A 21,634-nucleotide genomic window follows, 5' to 3' on the forward strand; every position below is an offset into this window, starting at 1 on the left:
CCCTTCGAGAGAGATGAAATTTTGAATTGCGTGATTTTTGGACCCTTACAGAGACTCAATTTTCTTTTTAATGGGTTTTGTACCCCTTTGAAAGACTTTCGAGGGTGTGAAAAAGGGACCCTTATGGCTAGCACATACCCGGCGCCCATTTTGACTAAGTATCCCCCCTCCCCCCGGGGGCAGGGAGTAAATAACTCACCATGTTGCTTTCCTTTAGTTTCTTGTCGAGTAAAAGCTTCTTGCTTGGTTGGTACGTCAGGAGAGGTAGAAAAGGCATAAAAGTAAAAGAGTCTTTCTTTAAATATCAGAAATATTACACATTGTGCTAAAGTGACTTTTATGCGTTTAAACCTCACTAAGACTAACGAGCATTTACAGTGATTAACTAACTAATGCAACACCCCTCAAGAATTTTCTTTCTTTCCCAGTTTTTATGCTGATTCAGCATATTTAGTATTACCAATGAGGAATAGTTACTTCAATAAGAGGTAAGGTGGTTTTTGATGTAATTTGAAAATAGGATCTCAGCTTAAACCACGAAATATAATTTTATCAATCTACATCCTCAAAAATAATGACTCATTGAAGATGCGTCACCTTTAAAATAATCTCTCTTTGGCGACTGGGTGCATGGGGACTTCACATTTATGTTGGAAAATTTGAATCTCATTCTCAGATAGCGGGTCAAAAGTTGAGACAAGTTCACGAAAAATTATTCAACACACACGCAATATCTCATGCAATAACCCATGTTTTTTATGTTTGTCTTTTTCCAAATGGACTGAAGTGTACCGATGGGGATAAATTGTAAGGTAATTTTCTCTGATGACGATACGATCTTTAAGCCAAATAGTTTTTGTTTGCAGGGAATGGCTGAATAATCGGATAAGAGTTTGTTCAACACACCGTCTAATGAGCAGAGTTTAAAAGTTGTTTTGAAGTGAGTCACCCTTTTTGAATAAAAAAAGTCATTTTTAAAGTATTCATACTTTGGCCTATTAGGGGGCCAAAATCGAAATTTTCTCCCACCTTTTTAGCCATTATACTTTTTGGCTTCTCAAATTTCTAAATCATGGTGTTGGCCCTAAGATGGATAGCACGGATTACTATTTTAGTTTTTATTTTATAGCAATATATTTTCGAAAGTCGCCTCTATGAAACAGAACTTTTGATTTTACATGTTATAATAACTTCTTTGAAGACTTGTAGGAATAGTGCTTCAACAATATCTTCTTCTAGAACATTCCGAGGTTTTACACTTCTGTAAAAAGGTTCTGGAAACACCTAGTATACCAAATTAAATTGGGCCATCAAAGTAAATAATAAAGGCTGCTAGCACCGATAAATTGCGCAATACCCATGCCCCCAGTCACTAAGCTTTTCACAACTCTAGCTAACTTTGTTTGCAGCGACGTTTTCCGTTTTTTTTATGATTAAATTCGAGTTTGTCTGCGCCTTTGAAAACTTTTTAAGCATGTAATACTGATCATTTGTTACACTACTTACCATATATTTTTTTAATCTGTGTTATGAAGTTTGTAGCTTTAAGAATGATGAAAGGTCATACATTACACGCTAAACCGATTTTCATACGTCTTAACGCGATTTGAGTACGTCGAGTCATTCTTGTCTACTGCTTATTACAATGGCACGGCAAAATGCTCGTCTTTTTGTCTAACTTACCGCAAAAGGTCAACTAAAGAGTCTCTTGCTTTCTCATCATCGAAGTTAAGAATGATAAGTACAAAACTCTGGTGGATAAAATATTGTCTTTTGAACAGCTGCATAAAACTACAATTGATGCTCTCTAATTCGACGTTCTACTATTTAATATGCATCTTTATTCGATGGAAAAATTCAACTTTATGAGTCTCGTTGTGGCGAAAAGAAGATTCCAATTTCAATTTAAACGTCAAAATATATTTTTAAAATTACAACCATGTCTCAGCTTTAAGTGTAGCCCAGGGAGGGGGATTAGGATTGCAGGATGACGGATATGTGCCGCCCAATTGGTGATCGGGCCTTCATAGGGACCAAAACGGACCCTTAGAGGTACTTGAATGAAAAAAAAACAGACTTTTTTTGAATTTTGAAATACTTATTGGGACTTTTTTATCAGCGACCGTAGTGCAGTGGTAGAAAATTTGGCTACAGTTCACAGGGTTCAACCCCCAGCCGGGTCATACCAAAGATTCCCAAAATGATACTTGATAACTCTCTGCTAGATGCTCAGCAATTAAGAGTAAGATAAAGAAGGTGGAGCAATCCAGGGAGAAAGAGTGGCGCCTTCCCCTACCTTCGGGTAGATTCCTATTGAAAGAGGAGCCTTCGGGTCGCCTCCGACTGCGGCTGCAGACTTACTTACTTTATAGAAATTTAGGCTTTTGGGGGTCACTATATAAATTTATAGCCGTTATTACAACCCTTAGGGGGGATCAGAATTAAATGATGTGAGTTTTACGACCCTTAGTGGGATTTTGAATATCCAAAAAGGGATCCTTAAGGGCAGCACATACCCGTACCCTCCTTTTGCATAGGTACCCCCCCCCCCCCGAAGTTGAGTTCTAATATCGTATAATTATATAACCTGGATTCAAGGAAAAATCAAACTCGACTCGCATATATCAGCCGTTGGATGTTCATTGAGACAGGGGTGTATTTTTAAACGAAAAAGAAATTATGGCATATACGTCAGACGAATGTTTAAGAATTCGTTTTCGAAACCTTGGTACTGTTGAATTTCCTTTCATATCCTTCTCGTGAAAGAGTTTGTATTATGATTCCAGAGACCTTTTTAAAAAAAATTACAGCTTAATTGAGGTATAAACACCTCTGTCTCAAAGCCCCGGTGAAGCTTTTTCCTCAGTGGGGATAAAAAGTCCTATTGAAATCCCAATGGGGATAAAAAATTTATTGTTCCGAGGTTAAAAAGTTTAGTGGGGATGGTTTTGGAGTGTAATTTTTAAATATTGGATCTCTAATGGGGATGAAATCAAAGTGAAATTTCCAGTGGGGCTGAAATTCCAGGGTATTTTCCCACCGGGGCTGGGGTCCCAACGGGTCTGTGACACAGGGGTGTGTATAAGGACAATGAAATTAAAGCCATTGACTTTTTACCTAGTTATAATGTATGTTGATTCAGCAGATTGAAATAAATAGAATCTTTTGTAATGAATAAAGAAAAATGTGGAGCAACATGTTTTTCTTCCTTTTATTTACGAATTTGAAAGGACTCTTTTATTAAAATTTTGCTGACATCAGTTTCAGACGAGTCGGGTGTATATAACCATGGAGGTATAAAGAAAGACAGGAGAAGTATGCTATTGTAACCAAGCTCGCCCTACGATTAAAAAAGTTACGATGTATGCATGCTCATAATCTCATATATCGTGCATTTTTAATGAGCTCTTTTATCCATAGGTTAAATCTTATTGGCTCATTTAAGCTTTAGAAATTAGATGAGACGAGATTCATTGTTTCTGACATCAGTGTAAGAAAATATTTGGACTAAAAAAAGGCCTGTAAACTTGGCAATCCTTCATCAAATGATAAGATTTTTCGATCAATGTTTTCTTTCAGGTGAACTCTATTGCTTGATACTTTCCTCCAAAATTCTCCAGCGACTTTATGTCTACAAATTGAGTCTGAAATCGTGTGTGCTTATAAAGAACTTTTCATTTTCTGGCTTGAGAAAATATCTTTTCAAAACAAAATTGAACGGATAGCGAAATGGAACATAAATTTGTTTCGTGGACGAAGTTTTATCTAATTTTCGTATATTAAAAGGCTAGAATCTTCAATACTGGTTATTAGAATGTTCAGAGCAAACTTGAGTTCTACTAAAAAGTCTTATTTCATCGGGCGAGCTTAGAATTTCTTTTGATACATTTTATAAAAGAAATCAAAAGACTTTAACGACCAATTACCGACACATTCAACTCCTGTTTTCTTTATACCTCTATGATATAACACCGTATAATTCCTTTAAGCTTCCCCTGATTTCATTTGATTTCTTTCCTTTATATCCAAAGAGCGTTAGGTTGGGGGAAATTAGGAAGGTTGTGTTGTACTCTCGGGTGCCTTAGATAAATGGTGTAATCAAAGTGAACATCAGGGTTGACTTTCAAATAAATAGATTATGGCTATTTTACCAGGGTATTGGAAATGAACTTAAGGATGAAACGCATTTGGGATACGAGTTCTAGAGCGTTTGAAGATTGAAGAAGATTGAAGAATTTACGACTTTAAGACGCTTTCGGCGTCAATGAATGTTTGTAAGGAAGGAGAAGAGGTGCATTTTTGTTAAAAAATTAATGTTTTTTTTTTATTTAGCTGGGTTACCAATGTTTTCCCTAGGAAAATAGTTCAAAAGATCATAAAAAACATATAAAATGTTTAAATATATTCTATTCATAGTTTTCTAAAGGTAATAGTTCGAATCCATTATGATCATTGTTCAAGTGAAATTACAGTGTTGTTGGAGATTTTCATAATCGAGTTGTGTACGTGAGTGGAGATCACTCGACATAACGTTGAAGTCAAAAAAATCAGCGTGTGAGAGACTCATTTCCATGTTGGCTTGAGGTAAGGAATGCATGAAGAAGACAGGCCTTGCGTTTCCGCCTTGGAGGAAATCTTCATAATCATACCACGTCCAGAGGCTAGTTGAGTTTGGGAAGTTTGGTAGGTGTGGTGAGAAAGTGAGGTGAACGATGGCGACTTTTCTATTGCTGCCAGTTAATGGGGATACCCAGGTAGATGCTGTATCATTTGTTGGGAATTCAATTATCCCCATTATCTTGGCTTGGCCAAGCTGTGGCCACCATGGTGGATGTTGAGACATTGGTTGATCTCCATCGAGCATTTTTTCACAAGATGTTTTCCAGCTGTCTATCGAGGTCTTTGTCAAGTAGGCGACGCCGTCACGTTTTTCGATGCCGTCCCAATGTCCAAAGACGTCAGAACGGATTGTTTCAAGTCTATCTGCTTGATTGTAGTCGTTGTAAAAGATAGTACTTTTTGATCGATCAAATGGATTGCCAGTGTAGTTTGCATCGTTTTTCCAATGATAATACACTTTAGCTGGGTACGGGTTATGAGAATACTCAACAGGGATCTTTAAGGCAGACATTGAGAAATGATGTGTCCAATCGAACATTGGCCAATCATGTAAGTTCCCACATTTGAATCCAGTAATAGGTATGCCATTGAGATGAAGATCCTCAATCTCAGTGAAGTGGTCCTCAAATGTGGCAATATAGGATAAGGAGAACATTTGAAATAATGCCAGGTTTTCAGGATCACCTTTTACATTGGATGGTGGTGGTGCTGAAAACAATAAACGGAAAGGTAGTCCGTTGTTTTTCCGATCAAACCATTTCCATGTTGAAGTGTTTTTGTTATTCTTTTTCCACCAATCAACATCGACTTCATTACTCATCCAATTCATTGGTGAATGTCCAACATATTCTTCTTGTGGACCAATCCAATCTCTTGATGGTAAACTCCAACCTAGATCAACGTCTGTCCAATCGGTACCATTTCTAGACATTCTAGTGAGATTGCTGTTCCCAGAGATTTGAAACCACCAGCTTTGCTTTTCACAATTGATTAAAAGGACATTCATTAAGGCTCTGTGTACATCGTAGGAAATTTTGGCATGACCAATCTTGCTGAATGGGAAATCTTTTTCAGCACCATCTCCTTGAGCTTCAGCGAATGGATGGAGCAAAGCGAATGCTGTCCATGATTCTGGAAGAGGCTTTCGTACAGGTTCCTCATCAGTTACGATTTTCGGTATATGTAGTGGTGGGATAGCTTTATGACTACATTCTCCAGCAGACAGATATTCAGTTAAGGTATCTGGATCAACGTTAGGAGTAATCACATTTATAAGATATGTGACACCTTCAGTTGCACCAGCTTCGATATGGGGTTGCCATTTGGGGATAAAAACCTGGTCACCAGGGTATGAAAAGATGGGTTTTACAATGTCATGTGTTTTTAACATGAAACGTCCTTTCAATACAGTGTATTGGAAGCTGACTGGGTGTCGCTGGCATCGATGTCCCCGACTACCTCTCAAGGCGACCATCCTAATCACCATCTCATCTGTGATAGCGATGGTAAAAGTTGCCCGATCAAGTCCGGTCTTTTCTAGTTTACGGTCCAGGATTATTTTGATCTTGTTTAAATCGAGTCGTGATGTATGATCGTTCCACGCGTTGTAGAAATGACTCAATCTGCCATGTCGAGCTAAGAAAATAAATAACATGAAACATAAGAATAAAAAAACATGGTACCGTGAGCATGACAAATTTGCTGTTCTATGATATCCAAACTGTGCCGACGGACAATTTAGAATTTCATCGCGCATTTGTTAATACACTTGACTCTCTAATTCGATCTTCAAGGGGCCAAAACTTTTCTTCGAATCGGAGAAAGATTCGAATTGCAGAGAGTATTTTATACCACTTTTTAACTTGAGTGGACTAATATTTTAGTCGGAGTTACAGAAAAATTCGAATAATAGAATAGAGGTTCGAATTACAGAGAGTTGACTGTAAAGTTGACAAGAAATCAAGGAAGGAAACTTTAAAAGGCAAGGATGGACCATCTATTCCTAACATTCACACTTACAGAATTCAGGGAAAGCATCTTCTTCTTCACTCTCAATTTCGATTTCCTTCTCTTCATGTGTCTCCACGATTGATACTAATTCTTCATTGGTCTTTGTGATCGAAATTCTTTCTTTATCATTTGGCACGTTGAAAATGACCGTCTTTGACCTGAGTAAACGAAATCAAATAACATGAGCCCAGAAGTATGCAGATGAGATGGAGTTTTTATAAGATACTTTAATAAGTGACCATTTGAAGTAATAAAAATGACGCATGCTTTAGAAAAAGTAAAACATTGTTTTATTACTGGTTAACAATCAACCAAATCAAATAAAAGCTTGTAAAAACTCCATCTCGTCCCGAAGTATGATGGGTTCATAAATTCTTTTCTTTTGGTGAACCACCGTCCCACACAAAAATGGAGGTCTCTTTTGGGAATAAGGTAAGTTGCGATCCCCATACTACCCCCACTTTAAAGAAACTACATTTAGTTGTGGATAAAATATTATTTTCTGATTTGCAAAAATGATCCTCATTTTGTTAATTTTGTGTGCGTAGGTATTATTTAGCCACGGCTTGGTAATAATTAAATGTTTAATAAAGATTATTGTTTCGGTTAAAGTCACGCGCAGGTTTCTTTCTTCCGAAAATTAATATCTTAAATGGATTAAGTCATTTATTAACATAGAAATCAAAATTATCAAAAAAACATGACTATGTCATATCACCCATATTGGTCTGATTTTAATCCGGGGGAAACTTAATTTACTGTCTTATTTCGAGTGACGTAGATTTTTAAGAGATTAAAAATACAATAAGAATGGCTGGCAAATAGTGTGCTTGTGAACCTTTTCAATTAATCTGTAAATCCTATTAGAAACTTGATTTTGCCCAAAAACCGTTTATTACACCCAGATTGCAAATCTCATTAGTATTATTAACACGTGATTTTGAGCATAGTCCGTATAAAAAAACCCGGTCTGGAAGCCTTTTGTTTCTTTCCATTGTTTCTTACTTGAACTTGCGTTGAGAAATTAGTCTGTTTTGCTCACTTTTTGATCATGTGATTGAATCTAAAACCAACCCCAATAGCAGTACTTGGTAACGTGATCATAAACTGAGCAAATCGATTTTTATCTTTTGATATTGACAAAGGAAAAAGCTAACAAAAAGTTTAAACAATAAGCTTCCAGACCAGGGTTTTTTATACGGACTATGTTTTGGGCAAGGTCACTAGTAATAAAATAATTTAGGAAGAAGGATCATTTTCGAAACTGAGATTCCACCTGGCATGGTGAAGAATCGCTGTTTTTTCCGTGTATAATGGTCCTCTGCTGTACCATCAATTAGCAGACACTCTAAAAAGCGGATACCTCTGATTAGCGGCAAAGATATTTCCCCTCGGTAACTTTCTGGTCAAATCCCTATAAAAAAGTCTCTAAAAGATAAGACGGACATCTCCAATCAGCGGACCGAAAGTTTTGCACAGAATTAACGTATTTTCGACTAAAATATATCTAGTTTAAAAGTATTTCTGGAAAATCAAATATAAAATACGGGCAAGGAGTTGTTTTAAGCTTTCTTAACCAAACCTTTTCCATATGTCAGTTTTTGCGAGTTTTTTCATTGCTAAGAAAATAACTTTTTTGTCCACCCTGTTGACGAAGAACTTAATTTGATGTTTCTGACACCAAAAGCACGGTAAAATTCCGAGATTCGAGCTTTAAATGTAAAACGTTTTCCCGATTTTTTTCTCTTCTTTTCCCGATGGTACCACTAGAAGTTTCACTCTATCAGAAGGCCCCCAGTGGTTTTCGTAATGGCGTGATTGGCGTTTTTCAATTTATAGATTTCGTGATTTAAGATTTTAAAGTGCGTGATTGCGTGATCGGAGGAACGAATATGACAATAACGTGACCGTGATAGAAAGGAAATTTAACTCATGATTTGGAATTTTTGTTTTGTGTGATAGCGTGATACGACACTGTAATTATTGGCTTTGTTTTATCAAAAGATAATGAATATGTCATAAACTTCTGCACTCCCTCGTAAATTTTGCAGGGTATCTCGCTACGCCTATGTAAAGTGAGCTTCTCAAAAAGGCTATAAACTTGCTAGACAAGCAGGCGTCTGCCTTTCCTTGGACACGGAAACGCAGGGAATATAAAGATTTCTTATAAGAAATAGAAATTACCGCGGGAGAGTGGTTCGGAAAGACATGTATTGTATTGTATATTTCTGTTCAGCGAACTTAGTGAGCCCGTTGCAAGCTTAAAGCTGCTGCGAAATACAACGACGTGAAATACAACGACGCTATTAATTAAAGGATGGAGATTGTTGTTTCAAAAATACTTACACGGGTGCTCCATTACTGTGGTTGTTTAACACGTAAGTCACCATGATCACACATATCAAGGTCAAGGAGAGTGACAGAAAGAGAATGATTTTGGACGATAACCCATCCTTTCTTTGCGAAGGCTCTTTCTTCATTGCTCAAAGACCTAAAGAGGTATTGTAGAAAAGGTTATTTTTTGGAAGTGTTAGTGGAATCTTAATCCTTATGAAAACTATAGTGTACTTTTGGGAAATCAAACTTTTATGAGGAAAACCAGTGCACGTCGTTTGTATAAGTAGGAACTAGTAGTAATGACCCGGAACGTACCAGTTCCTACTTATACAAACGACGCCCAGTGCAGCGGTTTGCATGATAACGAGATTTGAATTTTTTCTCTCTTTCACGATGGCGTGATTCAAAACTTTATTTGACGTGCTAGCTGACCAAGATTTTTTCGTGATACGTGATAAGGAAAATTTTGCACGTGATACGTAATTTGAGCTATTTTTTCCAAGGATAGCTCAAGCAAAATACTGTATAATGGCTAGATATTCTCATTCCCGGCAAAGCTTTCCTATTGTCATTTTACAACGGAAAAAGACAAAGAGACTGGGTCCTTTAAAAAGTAGCTTCGTTGACAGGCAGTCAGTCGCAAAGTCATAAAGTGTTGTCCACGTATTTGTACGTGCAAGTATGAAGTGTTGTCCACGTATTTGTACGTGCAAGTATGCCTGATAAAAAAGCAGTGTAAAGATCCACCCCAACAATATTTTGCCGGTAATGAGAGAGTTTAACCATGCTACAGTAAGGAGACGTTGCTCAATAGTTCATTAGTGTTTCGATGCAAAAGAAGTGTCAACAATTGCACTACCTTAGGGACGAAATTTTCGTGGGAAAAAAAATTTGTGGAATTTAATTTCGGACGAAATTCGAAAGTTTCGCGGAAGTTAATTTCGCAGTTGAAGGAATTTTTTTTCTTTCAAAAGTGACCAATCTTAGAGGTGATTTTTTAAATCCTAAGAATATTCGTGTTTCACGGAATTTAATTTTGTGAATTTGTCAAAATTCCACGAAATTTTGTCCCACAAAAATTTCTTCCCTTAAGGTAAGAGAACTGAATGAAATGAATTAAAAAACATGGATTACTTACCAAGTTGTTCCGTTGGTACAATGTGCTTGTTGTATTGAGAAATGGTCCTGATTTTCATCAATGAAGTCATTTTATAGCTGTGGATATACTTGAATCCTATTAGTTGAGACAGTGCCACGTGAGATGCGTGGTTGGAACAATGATACTATTTCATTAAAAAGTAAGTATTAAAAAAGATGATGGATGAAAGATAATTGGATTTTTAGTAATAACGTTTGTGCACTTTCCAATACTGTATAAACTTAGGTCGTGTTCAGACATGAAAGTTTAAGTTTAAGGCTTAAGTAGTACTAAGTTGATATGGGAAGTAAGAAAATGCAACGACTTAATTGCTATCTCATCTTTTAGATAGATTACATTAGAGAGGAAAAATGATTTTTTTGTTGCGGAGTATGGGAATCTCCATACTTCGATCCATGATATTCTCATTAAAAGCCCATTAACTGCCTAAATTGCTAGAGACGCTCCGAGCGTCGCTAAGTCATAAATTTCACGCTCTCCTTTCATAATTTACAAAAGGAGCATGCTTTTCACTTGCGAATTCTGATTTCGTCTATTCAGAAAACTATGATAATATCGTAAAAACTTTTTTTTTAAACCAGAGGGTGATTCCTTTTTAAAATTTGGTTTAACTTATGAGGAGCGTGCAGCTAAATACAAAAGGAATATAAAAGAAACATGTAGACTTAATTACTTTAAACCTTGGTCTGAACACGACCTTACTCATTTAGACCACACGCAGAACAGGACATATTAAATTCATAGACAAATTGATATTTCATGGGGGTATGTATGAGTCTTTGACCCAGATATTGTCTTTTTGCTTTGTTTACCGGTTGCATCACAAAAAAGGTTACACCACTAAAAAAGCTGAGATTTGATCCAGGAAAATTACCCTTTGAAATTTTTCCCTTCTGTAGCCCTCCTAACTAGGAGAACTGCACCCTTTTAAAAGGTTTTAGAAGGTTTAGATAACAAAATTTTGCAAGACTGTGTCAAAGATTTTGCAACGGGAGGTCTGGTAGTCCAGCCCTCGTTTTCGGGGATTAGCAGGTTCAACCGAAATGTTTTTAGTATTACACGCAAGGGTAGTATGACCCACCTGGGGATGTGTCACATCAAAAGGCCGACTATCATTCCTCTCCGATGGGAAATTAGCACACTCCTTTAGAGCTTTAGCGTAGGCGGCCGCCAATCTGCCATTGGAATATTAGATAAGTCTTAGAACAACGTATGTGAGAACATAAGATTTCAATGTTTAGTCTCCGTAAGAATGTCTAGGTAAGAAATTGCAATCTTTTAAAAATATTTTAAGTTTCATTTATTAGGAATGTGTCCAAAAATGACACTTTTCTTTGCTTCCCTAAATTCATAATTTTTTGCGACTTTGATACCCTGGGGGGGGGGCACTCCAGGTAAGTGACCTATCGGACGTGCGGCCCTTAAGGGTAGGTTTTTTGGACTTTGGAAAGTGCACTGTAAGGGTTAATTTGTGAGCAAGTGGGAAAAAGTGCACTGTAAGGTGTAAAATTTGAGAAAATACCAAATTTTGAGGTAAAATTTGAGAAATTTCAAAAAATTTTGCCCTTTGCGAAAAATTGTACTATAAGGGTCGATTTTCAGCCAAATTTTTCCTGCACTGTAAGGGTCCGATTTTAGAGACCTAATTTTTGGCCGAACGTACGGTCGTTTTCGAAATCGAGTGCCCCCGGGCTTTAATAGGGTAAGTAAATGAACAAAAATGCGAAATGTAGTTTTCCCATCATATTTAAATACTAATTATTTGTCTGGTTGCTTTTTTGATTTAAAAATATATTAAAAACAAAATATTTACAATATTTTATAAAAAAACTTTTGAAAACAATAAAACTTTACAGTATCATTTTAATTTTTGACGAAACACTATTTTGGACCAAACCGAACCATCTTAAAGCTCATGAAGATTGATATACCTAGAAAGTAAAATATAAGCTCAGTACTTAGGCAGGGGTGTAACAGGGGCAGAGGAAGGGTATAACATAGCTTAGATAAGTGAAGAGTGTGCACTTGAACAAACTATATAAGGCTTTGATTGCCAAAATGTGAGAACACTTTAGGCTTTGTAGACTTTAAAACACCAAATTCCTGAATAAATTGTTTGCAAAAAATACTCACAAAATGGTGAAAATAAGAAGATTTTGAGAACATTTTTACGCTTAAAACTCAAAAAAATTGATAACATCCGAGGGCTGTTTTAAATAAATTTTGGACGTTCCTTTAAAGAAAACATGCCCAGGGGCACTGACCTTGACAGCTGACGGGGACGTGCCGCTGGAATTTGAAAAATAGAAACTTTCAAATACATATCTGGTGAATTTGGGACCCTGTCATAAAGATAAATCGATTTTCACCCTGAAATGTGGCCAAAATGACTAAAAGAAAACGAGAAATGGAAAACAATTTTTAATGCTGCCCTGAAAATTGTAAAAAATTCTCAAAAGTCGACCCTGTCATATACACATCTTGAAAGTTAGTAAACTTGGAACCCTGTCAGAATATCTTCAGAGCCTAAAAAGGGACCCTGACCAGCGACACGTCCTCATACCCAATTTTTTGTAAGTGTCTCTCCTGGGAAAACATGTAACAGAATTGAGACAGGGATCCCACATGGATATATTAGTAAAAAGGACAAGAGCTTAAGGCAGAGATAAGTCAAAGCTGAAATATATAGTTACAAATTGGTACCTGTCTCCGGTGGTTGATGATTCCTTCAGGCACGCAATCACCGTCATCATTATAACATGATTTATCAACAAACTCGTTCCCAGACTTCTTGATTTGATAACCAAGTTTACATTCACGCGTGACAGTTGTTGATATTGTTTCCGTTTTGCTACCACGTCTTGGAAAATATGAAGTGTAAAGAGAGTTTGCGGATTTTTTAAAATATTGTGTTTTGAAATATTTACTGATCTGAAAATACACTTAATCAGTAAATTTTTCTTCAGGCTAAAATCTGAGTAAAGTATAGTTGGCTTTCACTGATTCAAAATCGAGCGGTAAATTTATTTAAGCGAATTTTAGAGAGATTCAAATTATAGAGAATATCTTAACAGGGTTTTTCATTGACGGGGACTAAAAACAAGTTTGAATTAAAGAAATATTTGAATAATAGAAGCTCGAATAAGCGTGAGTAACTTGTATCTATAAAAATATACAGTACCTTGTTGCTGTCTCGTTTCCATTGCTTGATTCTTTCTCCAGTTGAAGAATTTTCTTTTTCAATTTCGAGACTTCCAATGAAAAAGCATGATAGTCTTCCTCTGCGTCTAGCGCGTCGTCAAGACGACCTGAAAAAGCAGAAAAATTTTGGTGAAAATTCAATTATGGAAGTGCATATTTCGTTCTGGGAAATACACAAACATTTTTCGATACAAAAAAAAAACTAATATGGGTAGAAACATGTCTCCATGGAAAAAAAATTCAAACCTTCTATTTTCCATGAAAAATAATTTTCCTTTGATTTCACGGCGTTCCTCTCGGCGATTTGCAGGCGGACAAGAAGCGAGTCCTTTACAAAATTACTGTTTTCACTTATAAGTGAATTCCTGGTAGAATCCGCTTTGCTAGCTGGTTGATGAGCTTCTACTGATACACTCGTTTTCATTTTAGAAAGATCAGAAGCGGTGCTCTGTTTGTGGAGTGCTTCGAACTTTTGAAACATCTCTTCTGTTTGTTCAATGAGATCTCGTTCCTTGTCTAAAAGAGAAGCATAAGTGATAAAATTATTCACGGATGTAGAATACCATTGACTTCCAAGCCCGAAGGGATAAACTCGAGACTCCTGAATGGGAAATGAGCCACTTAATTTCCCATCCAGAACGCCCGCGCGTGATTTTTACACAAACACCGGATTGAAAGTAAAATCTATCGCTAGAAAAAATAGGTCCTCAAAAACGAAAGAACCACTAGATACAATTCGTCGTCATGATTGCGACACATTCTAGGCACGTTCTGGATGGGATGATAGTTGCCTCAGTTTTTCTTGCCTGAGAAAGGTTAGATTCTACTCTAGCCCTTCGGACTTTTAACTCAATGTAGAACACATAAATTTTTAACAAGCGAAACAATGACAGTGATCTCTTCTTGTTTCTGGATCATTGCCTTATAGGTCTTTACATTGATTGTTTTGAGTGTAACGACTACCTCGTTTTGAAACCATTGCTTAGGTAATTAAATCCCCCCGAGTCTTCAACTTATTATAAACTCTTCTGGGGATTACCATAATATTTTAAAAGCAAGGTAAGCGTTGCTCATGACATAATTTATGATAAGGTCTATTATGGGTGTTTTTGACGAGTATTCCTTTTCCTGCAAATGTATTTATTTCCTTTTACCGATACAGTCGATCTGAATCGAAAGATAACAAAATAATAAGAAGGGTTTCTCACCAACAAAACTACATAATGAATCGGTATCTCCTGATAGACCTGAGTCATCTGATTGGTCATCTTCGATCACGTGTTGTTTAATTACGCTCTCTGATTGGCAATCAGTAATTAGGTGTCGATCTGATTGGTTCTTATTGGTCATGTGATGATTGACAGGTGGGATTCCTCTTTTGTTTTGATGCTGGAGAAATGCTTGTTCGACTTTCTCGTACATCTGACGTTCCTTGGCAATGTAATCTGGTTCAGTTGATCGAGGAGCTATGAGAAATAAATACGTCAATAATCTACAATCATGGTCGAAATGTATTAATTTTAGTCTATTTTCACGTTTTTCAGAATTTAAAGTTCGGGCGAGAATTACTATTTGAGCACTTCCACTTTCTTTCATTGAATAACTCGATTTTCGAACAGTTCGGTGGCGTTTCCAATCCTTATTCGAGAAAATTTGAGCTTTTAAATCTTTTAAATCCTGCGATCCTTAAGTCTTAAGTCTCAAGACTCTACTTTCCAACTGTAGTTTAACGCACTTAAAATCATTTGTGGTGTTTAAAATTTCGCAGGGAAATTTTCTTTGTCTCAAATATCTGTTCCATGATCGTATTTAGCCGAAAGACTACAGATACAGAAGCTTGGTGGTTTGACCAGCGCAAGGGAAGAAAGCGTACAATATTCCGGATAATTTTCCCTATTTGGTTGGAGTAAAGACAGGAACTGAAATTTGGGATCTGGGGAGCAATTAACCAAAACCTTATCCAGATTACAAACTGTTTATGTGATTGTTAAATATCCAAGAAATGTTTTGTGAATCAGTCAAATTTTTCAACCAGTTCGATACATACCTTCACGTTTAGACTTCAATCTAATTTTTTCATCCCAAGGCGCCGAGTATGCACCCGGCACAGTGACAAGCCGTTACTAGCAACCCTGACCCTACCTCCCTATACCCCCTGAATCACGGAATGACGGATAGGAAAAATTATTGAAAAAAATGCTTGTCGCGCTCTGACTAATCAGCAAAATCTTCTCTGCTGACTTTCCACCATCTTGATGTGGTCTAGCTCTATACTTTCTCAGTCGCGCTCGATTTCCTCCTTTCACTTTCGACTTTTCAATCTCCTCCAGAACAACATTGAGATCCCAAGGTTGAGCCTTACTAAAGCACTTCCGACCCTAACTTTTTGTCCCATTTCATACCTTAGGAACCTTTTACGATTCCATCATGCTGCACTTGATTCCTTCCTTTCCTAGGTTCTATTCATTTCTCTCTCACTTTCAGTTTTTGAACTTCTTTCAGTCAGCTCTAAGGTCTCATGTTTAAACAACCCTACTATAGATACTTTCAACTTCAACTGATCTCAAACAGCAACATTTCACTGCACCATTATATCGTCCACACACCCCAAACTCTGCTTAACTTGGTCTCTGCTACATTTCGCGAAATGCTCAGAGCGTGTTATTATAATATGGGTAAAAGTACTCCCCTTTAAAACCTGACTGAAATTCGAGCCGTTACTAGCAACCCTGCGGGGCCCAAGGCGCCGAGTATGCACCCGGCACAGTGACAAGCCGTTACTAGCAACCCTGACCCTACCTCCCTATACCCCCTGAATCACGGAATGACGGATAGGAAAAATTATCAGAAAAAAATGCTCGTCGCGCTCTGACTAATCAGCGAAATCTTCTCTGGTGACTCTCCACCATCTTGATGTGGTCTAGCTCTATACTTTCTCAGTCACGCTCGATTTCCTCCTTTCACTTTCGATTTTTCAATCTCCTCCAGAACAACATTGAGATCCCAAGGTTGAGCCTTACTAAAGCACTTCCGATCCTAACTTTTCACTCTGAACAGCAATACACCATTTGGGTCTTCTACTCTAGAGCTCATGCCATGCTCTCTTGTCCTCTACATCGTCCTGATTTTTCACTATTGCTCCTTTCCAATTTCGATTCCTCACCTTCACTTTCTCGATTTTTTCCATCACAACACTACTATCCCAAGTTCGAACCCGACTGGAACACTTCCGATTTCAACTCACCTACTCGAAATAGCAGCACTCCAATGCACAATTCTGGTCTCCCACACACTCCATAATCTGCTGCCCCCTCGCCATCTTGGATTACAGTCCTTTCGCTTTCGATTTCTCTTTTTCACTTTCGATTTCTTTCTTTCACTTTCGATTTCTCGATTTCTTCTGGCACAACAAGTTCGAACCCCACTATGATACTTCTGATTTCAATTTACTCTAAATAGTAATACTTCAAAACTATATTCTGGTCTTTCACACACTCCATACTCTGTTAATCCTAAATCATCCTGACCTCTAGTTCAACATTTTTTCTGCCACCCCCTCCTTTCACTTTCGTCTTCTCCCATTTTCACTTTCCCTTTCTTGATTTCTTTCAGCACAACACCAAGGTTCCAAGTTCAAACGGCACTAGAGCTCGGTTTAGAATACTCCCAATCCCAACTTACTCCAAAAAAACAATACTAACAACACCTTACCATCGCTTTCACTTCTACTTCCGTCCAGTTTCCCCACATGACCCACAGCTTCCTGGAATTCGCTACGGGAAAATGCAACAATAGTAAAGCCGAAGAAGACATTGCAGTATATTCGTTTCCTTGGTTTCTGTTTATAAATGGTGCATCCAATACACATAAATGTTTTTCTTTTTCAATTTCTATCACTCACTCGCATAAAACCTGCAAAGAGCATCCACGCCAGTCAAAATTTGATTCAGCTACAAATAGCCATCAATTCGTTTTTTTAAAGTCATTTTCTACTTGTTTTTTACTATTCTATTGTCGTCACCGTTTTTTGGCTGCTGTTGCTGTCGCTCGTTGGCTGTTATTTATTCATTTGACAATCGCCAAGTCAACGTAAGAGTATTTCTCTCTACTATACTTTACTATTATTCCACCATTCATAAACTTCCTTTTTTTTTTATAATAATACATTCAGGGGGCGTTCGGCATTTTTAGATATAATAAAATATTTCCTTACCGGTATCTAAGGCCTGATGGTGCAGTGGATGGATAACTTTCACACATCTGAATATGGGGGTCTAAGGTTCAAAACCTGCTAAAGTACTATTTCACAACGTAGCTTACTTATTTGATTTTCACCATTTATGTCTCTTTGACACATTTTCAATGAAAAAACGGATCAGGTAAGGTTTCCGTGGGCGCTGGTTGAATTCTTTATCAGTTTTCGAGCCAGATAAAGAATTCGCCCAACGACGATTTTACTGACAAGATTTATTGAAAGAAGGCACTTAAAACTGTTAAAGAATTCTCCCAAGACTGTTTAACGATTGACCCAAGACTGTTAAAGAATCTGCCTTTCTGATTAAGCATCTGCCCCAAACCTGATAAAGAATGTACTCCCCTCCAGATAAAGAATCTGCCCATCTGTTCAACGATCTGCCCTTCACCAGATTAAGAATTGACCCAAGACTGTTTAACAATTGACCCAAGACTGTTTAACAATTCACCCGAAACTGTTCAACAATTGACCCAAGACTGTTTAACAATTGACCCAAGACTGTTTAACAATTGCCCCAAGACTGTTTAACAATTGACCCAAGACTGTTTAACAATTCACCCGAAACTGTTCAACAATTGACCCAAGACTGTTTAACAATTGACCCAAGACTGTTTAACAATTCACCCGAAACTGTTCAACAATTGACCCAAGACTGTTTAACAATTGACCCAAGACTGTTTAACAATTCACCCGAAACTGTTTAACAATTGACCCAAGACTGTTTAACAATTGACCCAAGACTGTTTAACAATTGACCCAAGACTGTTTAACAATTCACCCGAAACTGTTCAACAATTGACCCGAAACTGTTTAATGATTCAACCAAGACTGTTTAACAATTGACCCAAGACTGTTTAACAATTTACCCGAAACTGTTTAACAATTGACCCGAAACTGTTTAACAATTGACCCAAGACTGTTTAACAATTGACCCAAGAGTGTTTAACAATTGACCCAAGACTGTTTAACAATTCACCCAAAACTGTTTAACAATTCACCCAAGACCGTTTAACAATTCACCCAAGACTGTTTAACAATTGACCCAAGACTGTATAACGATTCACCCGAAACTGTCTAACGATTCACCCGAAACTGTTTAACGATTCAGCCAAGACTGTAGAGTATCTCGTTACTGAAAATCTCATGCCAACGGATAAAAAATGGCGAAATTAGCGGATTTAAACAATAGAAAAAAGTTAACTCTGAGTTCAAGAATCTCCCCTAAATCAGTTTAAGAATACCCCCTTGACTCAGTTAAAGAATGTTCCCTAACTCAGTTAAACAATGTCCCCTTAACTCGGTTTAACAATGCCCCCTTGACTCAGTTTAACAATGTCCCCCAATGTCCAATGTTAAGGAAATAACCTTTCTAAGGTCCAAAACCACAAGTAAATATCATCTACCCCGTGTATACCTAAAATCTATCCGGAGCTCTGACAATGTTAACCCTTTAAAATCGGAAGACCTGTTTAGTTTATGTGTCCAGAATAATCCAAAATACCAACCACAGACTTTTGGTGATAACTCCTGACCGCTTAATTTAAAGGGGCATATACTGCATGCTTTTAGAAAGAGAATAAAAATAGCCTTCTAATGGTACCAAAACGATTTTCTAACTCTCAAGCTACAAGTATTTAGGCCACTTTGAAGTTTTATGGTTATTTCAATAAGAAGATGGACAAAGATGTTCAACTTTCAACTTTTTTTTCACATGTTGAAAAAGTACTATAAAAATACATATACAAGGGAATAAACAAAATAGCTGGAGCAACATCAAAATCATGTTTGGGGGTAGTCGATATTAATACAAGCGATGATGTTGTCGAATGGCTGGTCAAGTCCGTACCAATCTCTGTAATAAAACAAGACAGTCAATAGTTAACAGAGTTTATTAATTTCGCTAGCGAAAGTATTACGATAGCCTTTCGCGGCGGCGGCGGCGGTGTCATCGGAAAAAAAATTAGAAAACGAAAGTACTCAATACGGTGGATGAACTCACTAAGTTTAATTTAAACTTGCACGCTCCGTTTAACCACGGCATTTTTCGCGGGTTTTTTTAAGATTACGTCATTTCTTTCATATTAGCTCATACTAGTTTGGTATTGTGGAGGTAATGAGATGATCAGCTTCATTTTGTTTATTGTATCATTAGCTCCACAGTCTGACGCGTACGGCGTACTTCTGGAAGGCAAGGAGGAATTTCATTTTTAGAAGCGTTTGCAAGTTTGCATCCATCAATTTTGAGTAAATTCCTTGTGTTACACTCTTCTTAAAGCAAAAATTGTTAACTAAGAAATAGTAAGTATAGACTTTCAACTTTGCTTTTCCAGTTCCACATAGAGTTATTTTTCCAGTGGATCTGTTTAAAGCACCTTTTTTGCCCCTTCACCTAAAAAGTGATTGAGGCATCTTTTCTTTTTTTTTTGCCACTTTTTTCAGATTCATTCACTGCACTGAATCTGATTGTGGTTTTTTTTCCCGCCCTTCAGATTCAAGGTCGAGACTCACCTCTGAATCTGATTGCGGCAACCCGTGGCCAGGGCAGGTAAGATCCTGTGCCTGCGACCGTATCGAGCTTGTGCGATATCGACAGCTCTCAAACAATTCAACTGCATTGTCAGTTCAAATATACAAAGCTGCACTGTCAGCTCTTACCAATATAATTTTGAAAACAATATATTATTTGATTCTAGATACTTTATAAACAACACTTAACTAGAAATTATTTCAGTCAGAGTAGTTTTTCTGCGTTGTGTTTTAAAGATGATATCTATTGCATTATATCGTGCACGGATAGGAAGTTTTGCTTTTACAGCTCAGAGAAACGTGAAATGTATAACTAAATCTACTGTTGTTGGTTCTGACCTATCCAATAATGCCATTTTAAAACTATTGAGACCTGTTCGTTTCATAGCACTTTTTACCCTGGTCTGTTTTGCAATCCCAAAGTCCTTTGAGCTAACAGAGCTTTACACACCTTTAGATTTTCTGCATCTTTCAAAAAATGGAATTTTTGTTCAATATCCCAACAACGTAGAGATAGTGGGAGATCCAAACCTTATTTTTTTTAAAGCAAATTACACGCTTCTACTATCAGGCGATATAGAACTTAACCCAGGCCCAACTGTTCAAGGTTCATTTCACCAGGGCAATAGTAAATTTGGTAAGACGGCAGGTATACAATGTTCCTCAAATTGTTTTTTTGCTATTTGCTATGCTCAGTTAAGAAAATTATCCCTTTGGAAGACTCATGATTTGGATTACGTTTTAGATCAAGGCGATTTGAATTTCAAAAAGTTGGGAATCACAGGACAGTCTCCATTTGTTGAAGAGTTTTCTAAGACAATTGACATAGGAGGTAGCACTTGTGCACTGAATTTCAACATTTTTGAAGGCTATTTTGAGACTGGTAATATTTCAGTAAATTTTGTTCAGGAGGAACTCTTATTACAACATTCTGGTGCAGTTTTAGTGATAGCTGGAAATTGCTTAGCTGTGATGCACTATAACAAAAATTACTTTTTTTTTGACTCGCATAGCAGAGACTCTGAAGGCCATCAAGTTGAAGGCAGTATTGGAACTTCAGTTCTTTTAAAGTTTGACAACTTACAAGAAATTAAACAGTATATAAGATCTGAGTATAAGAACATAAATCTTTTCAATATCATTTATCTCAAAACTGATTTTCATGATCAGGAAAGTATAAAAAGTACTGTATCAAGGCAATTATCACGCAGACAAAAAAATTGTTCACATAAGAGATCAGTTGAAAAGATTAAAGGTACTGATCAATATAAAGATTTATTGGAAAAACAAAAAGCTGCTCAGAAAAGATCACGTGAAAAAATCCAAGGCACGGATAAGCATGAACAGGTAAAGAAGAACAAACGTAAGCATCGGGAATTAAATCAAGGATCAGAAAAACATGAGCAAGAAAAAGAACTAAAACGTAAGCATCGGGAATTAAATAAAGGATCAGAAAAACATGATCAAGAAAAAGAACTAAAACGTAAGCATCGGGAATTAAATAAAGGATCAGAAAAACATGATCA

At 37.0% G+C, this 21,634-nt stretch overlaps 2 protein-coding genes across 2 annotated transcripts in view; both read right to left on the minus strand.

The window, feature by feature from the left end:
* Window positions 1–4,296: 4,296 nt before the first annotated feature.
* Window positions 4,297–10,187, minus strand: LOC136805064 (uncharacterized). Its single transcript, XM_067061619.1, has 4 exons — window positions 10,106–10,187; window positions 8,977–9,121; window positions 6,640–6,788; window positions 4,297–6,255 (listed from the first exon to the last, which is right to left on the minus strand). Exons 2-4 carry the CDS (start codon window positions 9,108–9,110, stop codon window positions 4,457–4,459), a joined length of 2,082 nt encoding a protein of 693 aa, XP_066917720.1. The 5' UTR covers window positions 9,111–9,121; window positions 10,106–10,187; the 3' UTR covers window positions 4,297–4,456.
* Window positions 10,188–11,854: 1,667 nt separating this feature from the next.
* Window positions 11,855–21,634, minus strand: part of LOC136805065 (uncharacterized) — a 30,009-nt gene continuing 20,229 nt past the window's right edge. The window contains exons 4-8 of the mRNA XM_067061620.1: window positions 14,536–14,793; window positions 13,574–13,843; window positions 13,308–13,434; window positions 12,830–12,986; window positions 11,855–12,057 (exon numbers count right to left, since the gene is read on the minus strand). Of these exons, the coding sequence (XP_066917721.1) occupies window positions 12,040–12,057; window positions 12,830–12,986; window positions 13,308–13,434; window positions 13,574–13,843; window positions 14,536–14,793 (830 nt within the window). The 3' untranslated portion in view covers window positions 11,855–12,039. The remainder of the gene's footprint in view (window positions 12,058–12,829; window positions 12,987–13,307; window positions 13,435–13,573; window positions 13,844–14,535; window positions 14,794–21,634) is intronic.

This window comes from Clytia hemisphaerica, unplaced genomic scaffold (assembly GCF_902728285.1).
Source record: "Clytia hemisphaerica strain Z4C2 unplaced genomic scaffold, Clytia hemisphaerica genome assembly, whole genome shotgun sequence".
Lineage (NCBI taxonomy): Eukaryota > Metazoa > Cnidaria > Hydrozoa > Leptothecata > Clytiidae > Clytia > Clytia hemisphaerica.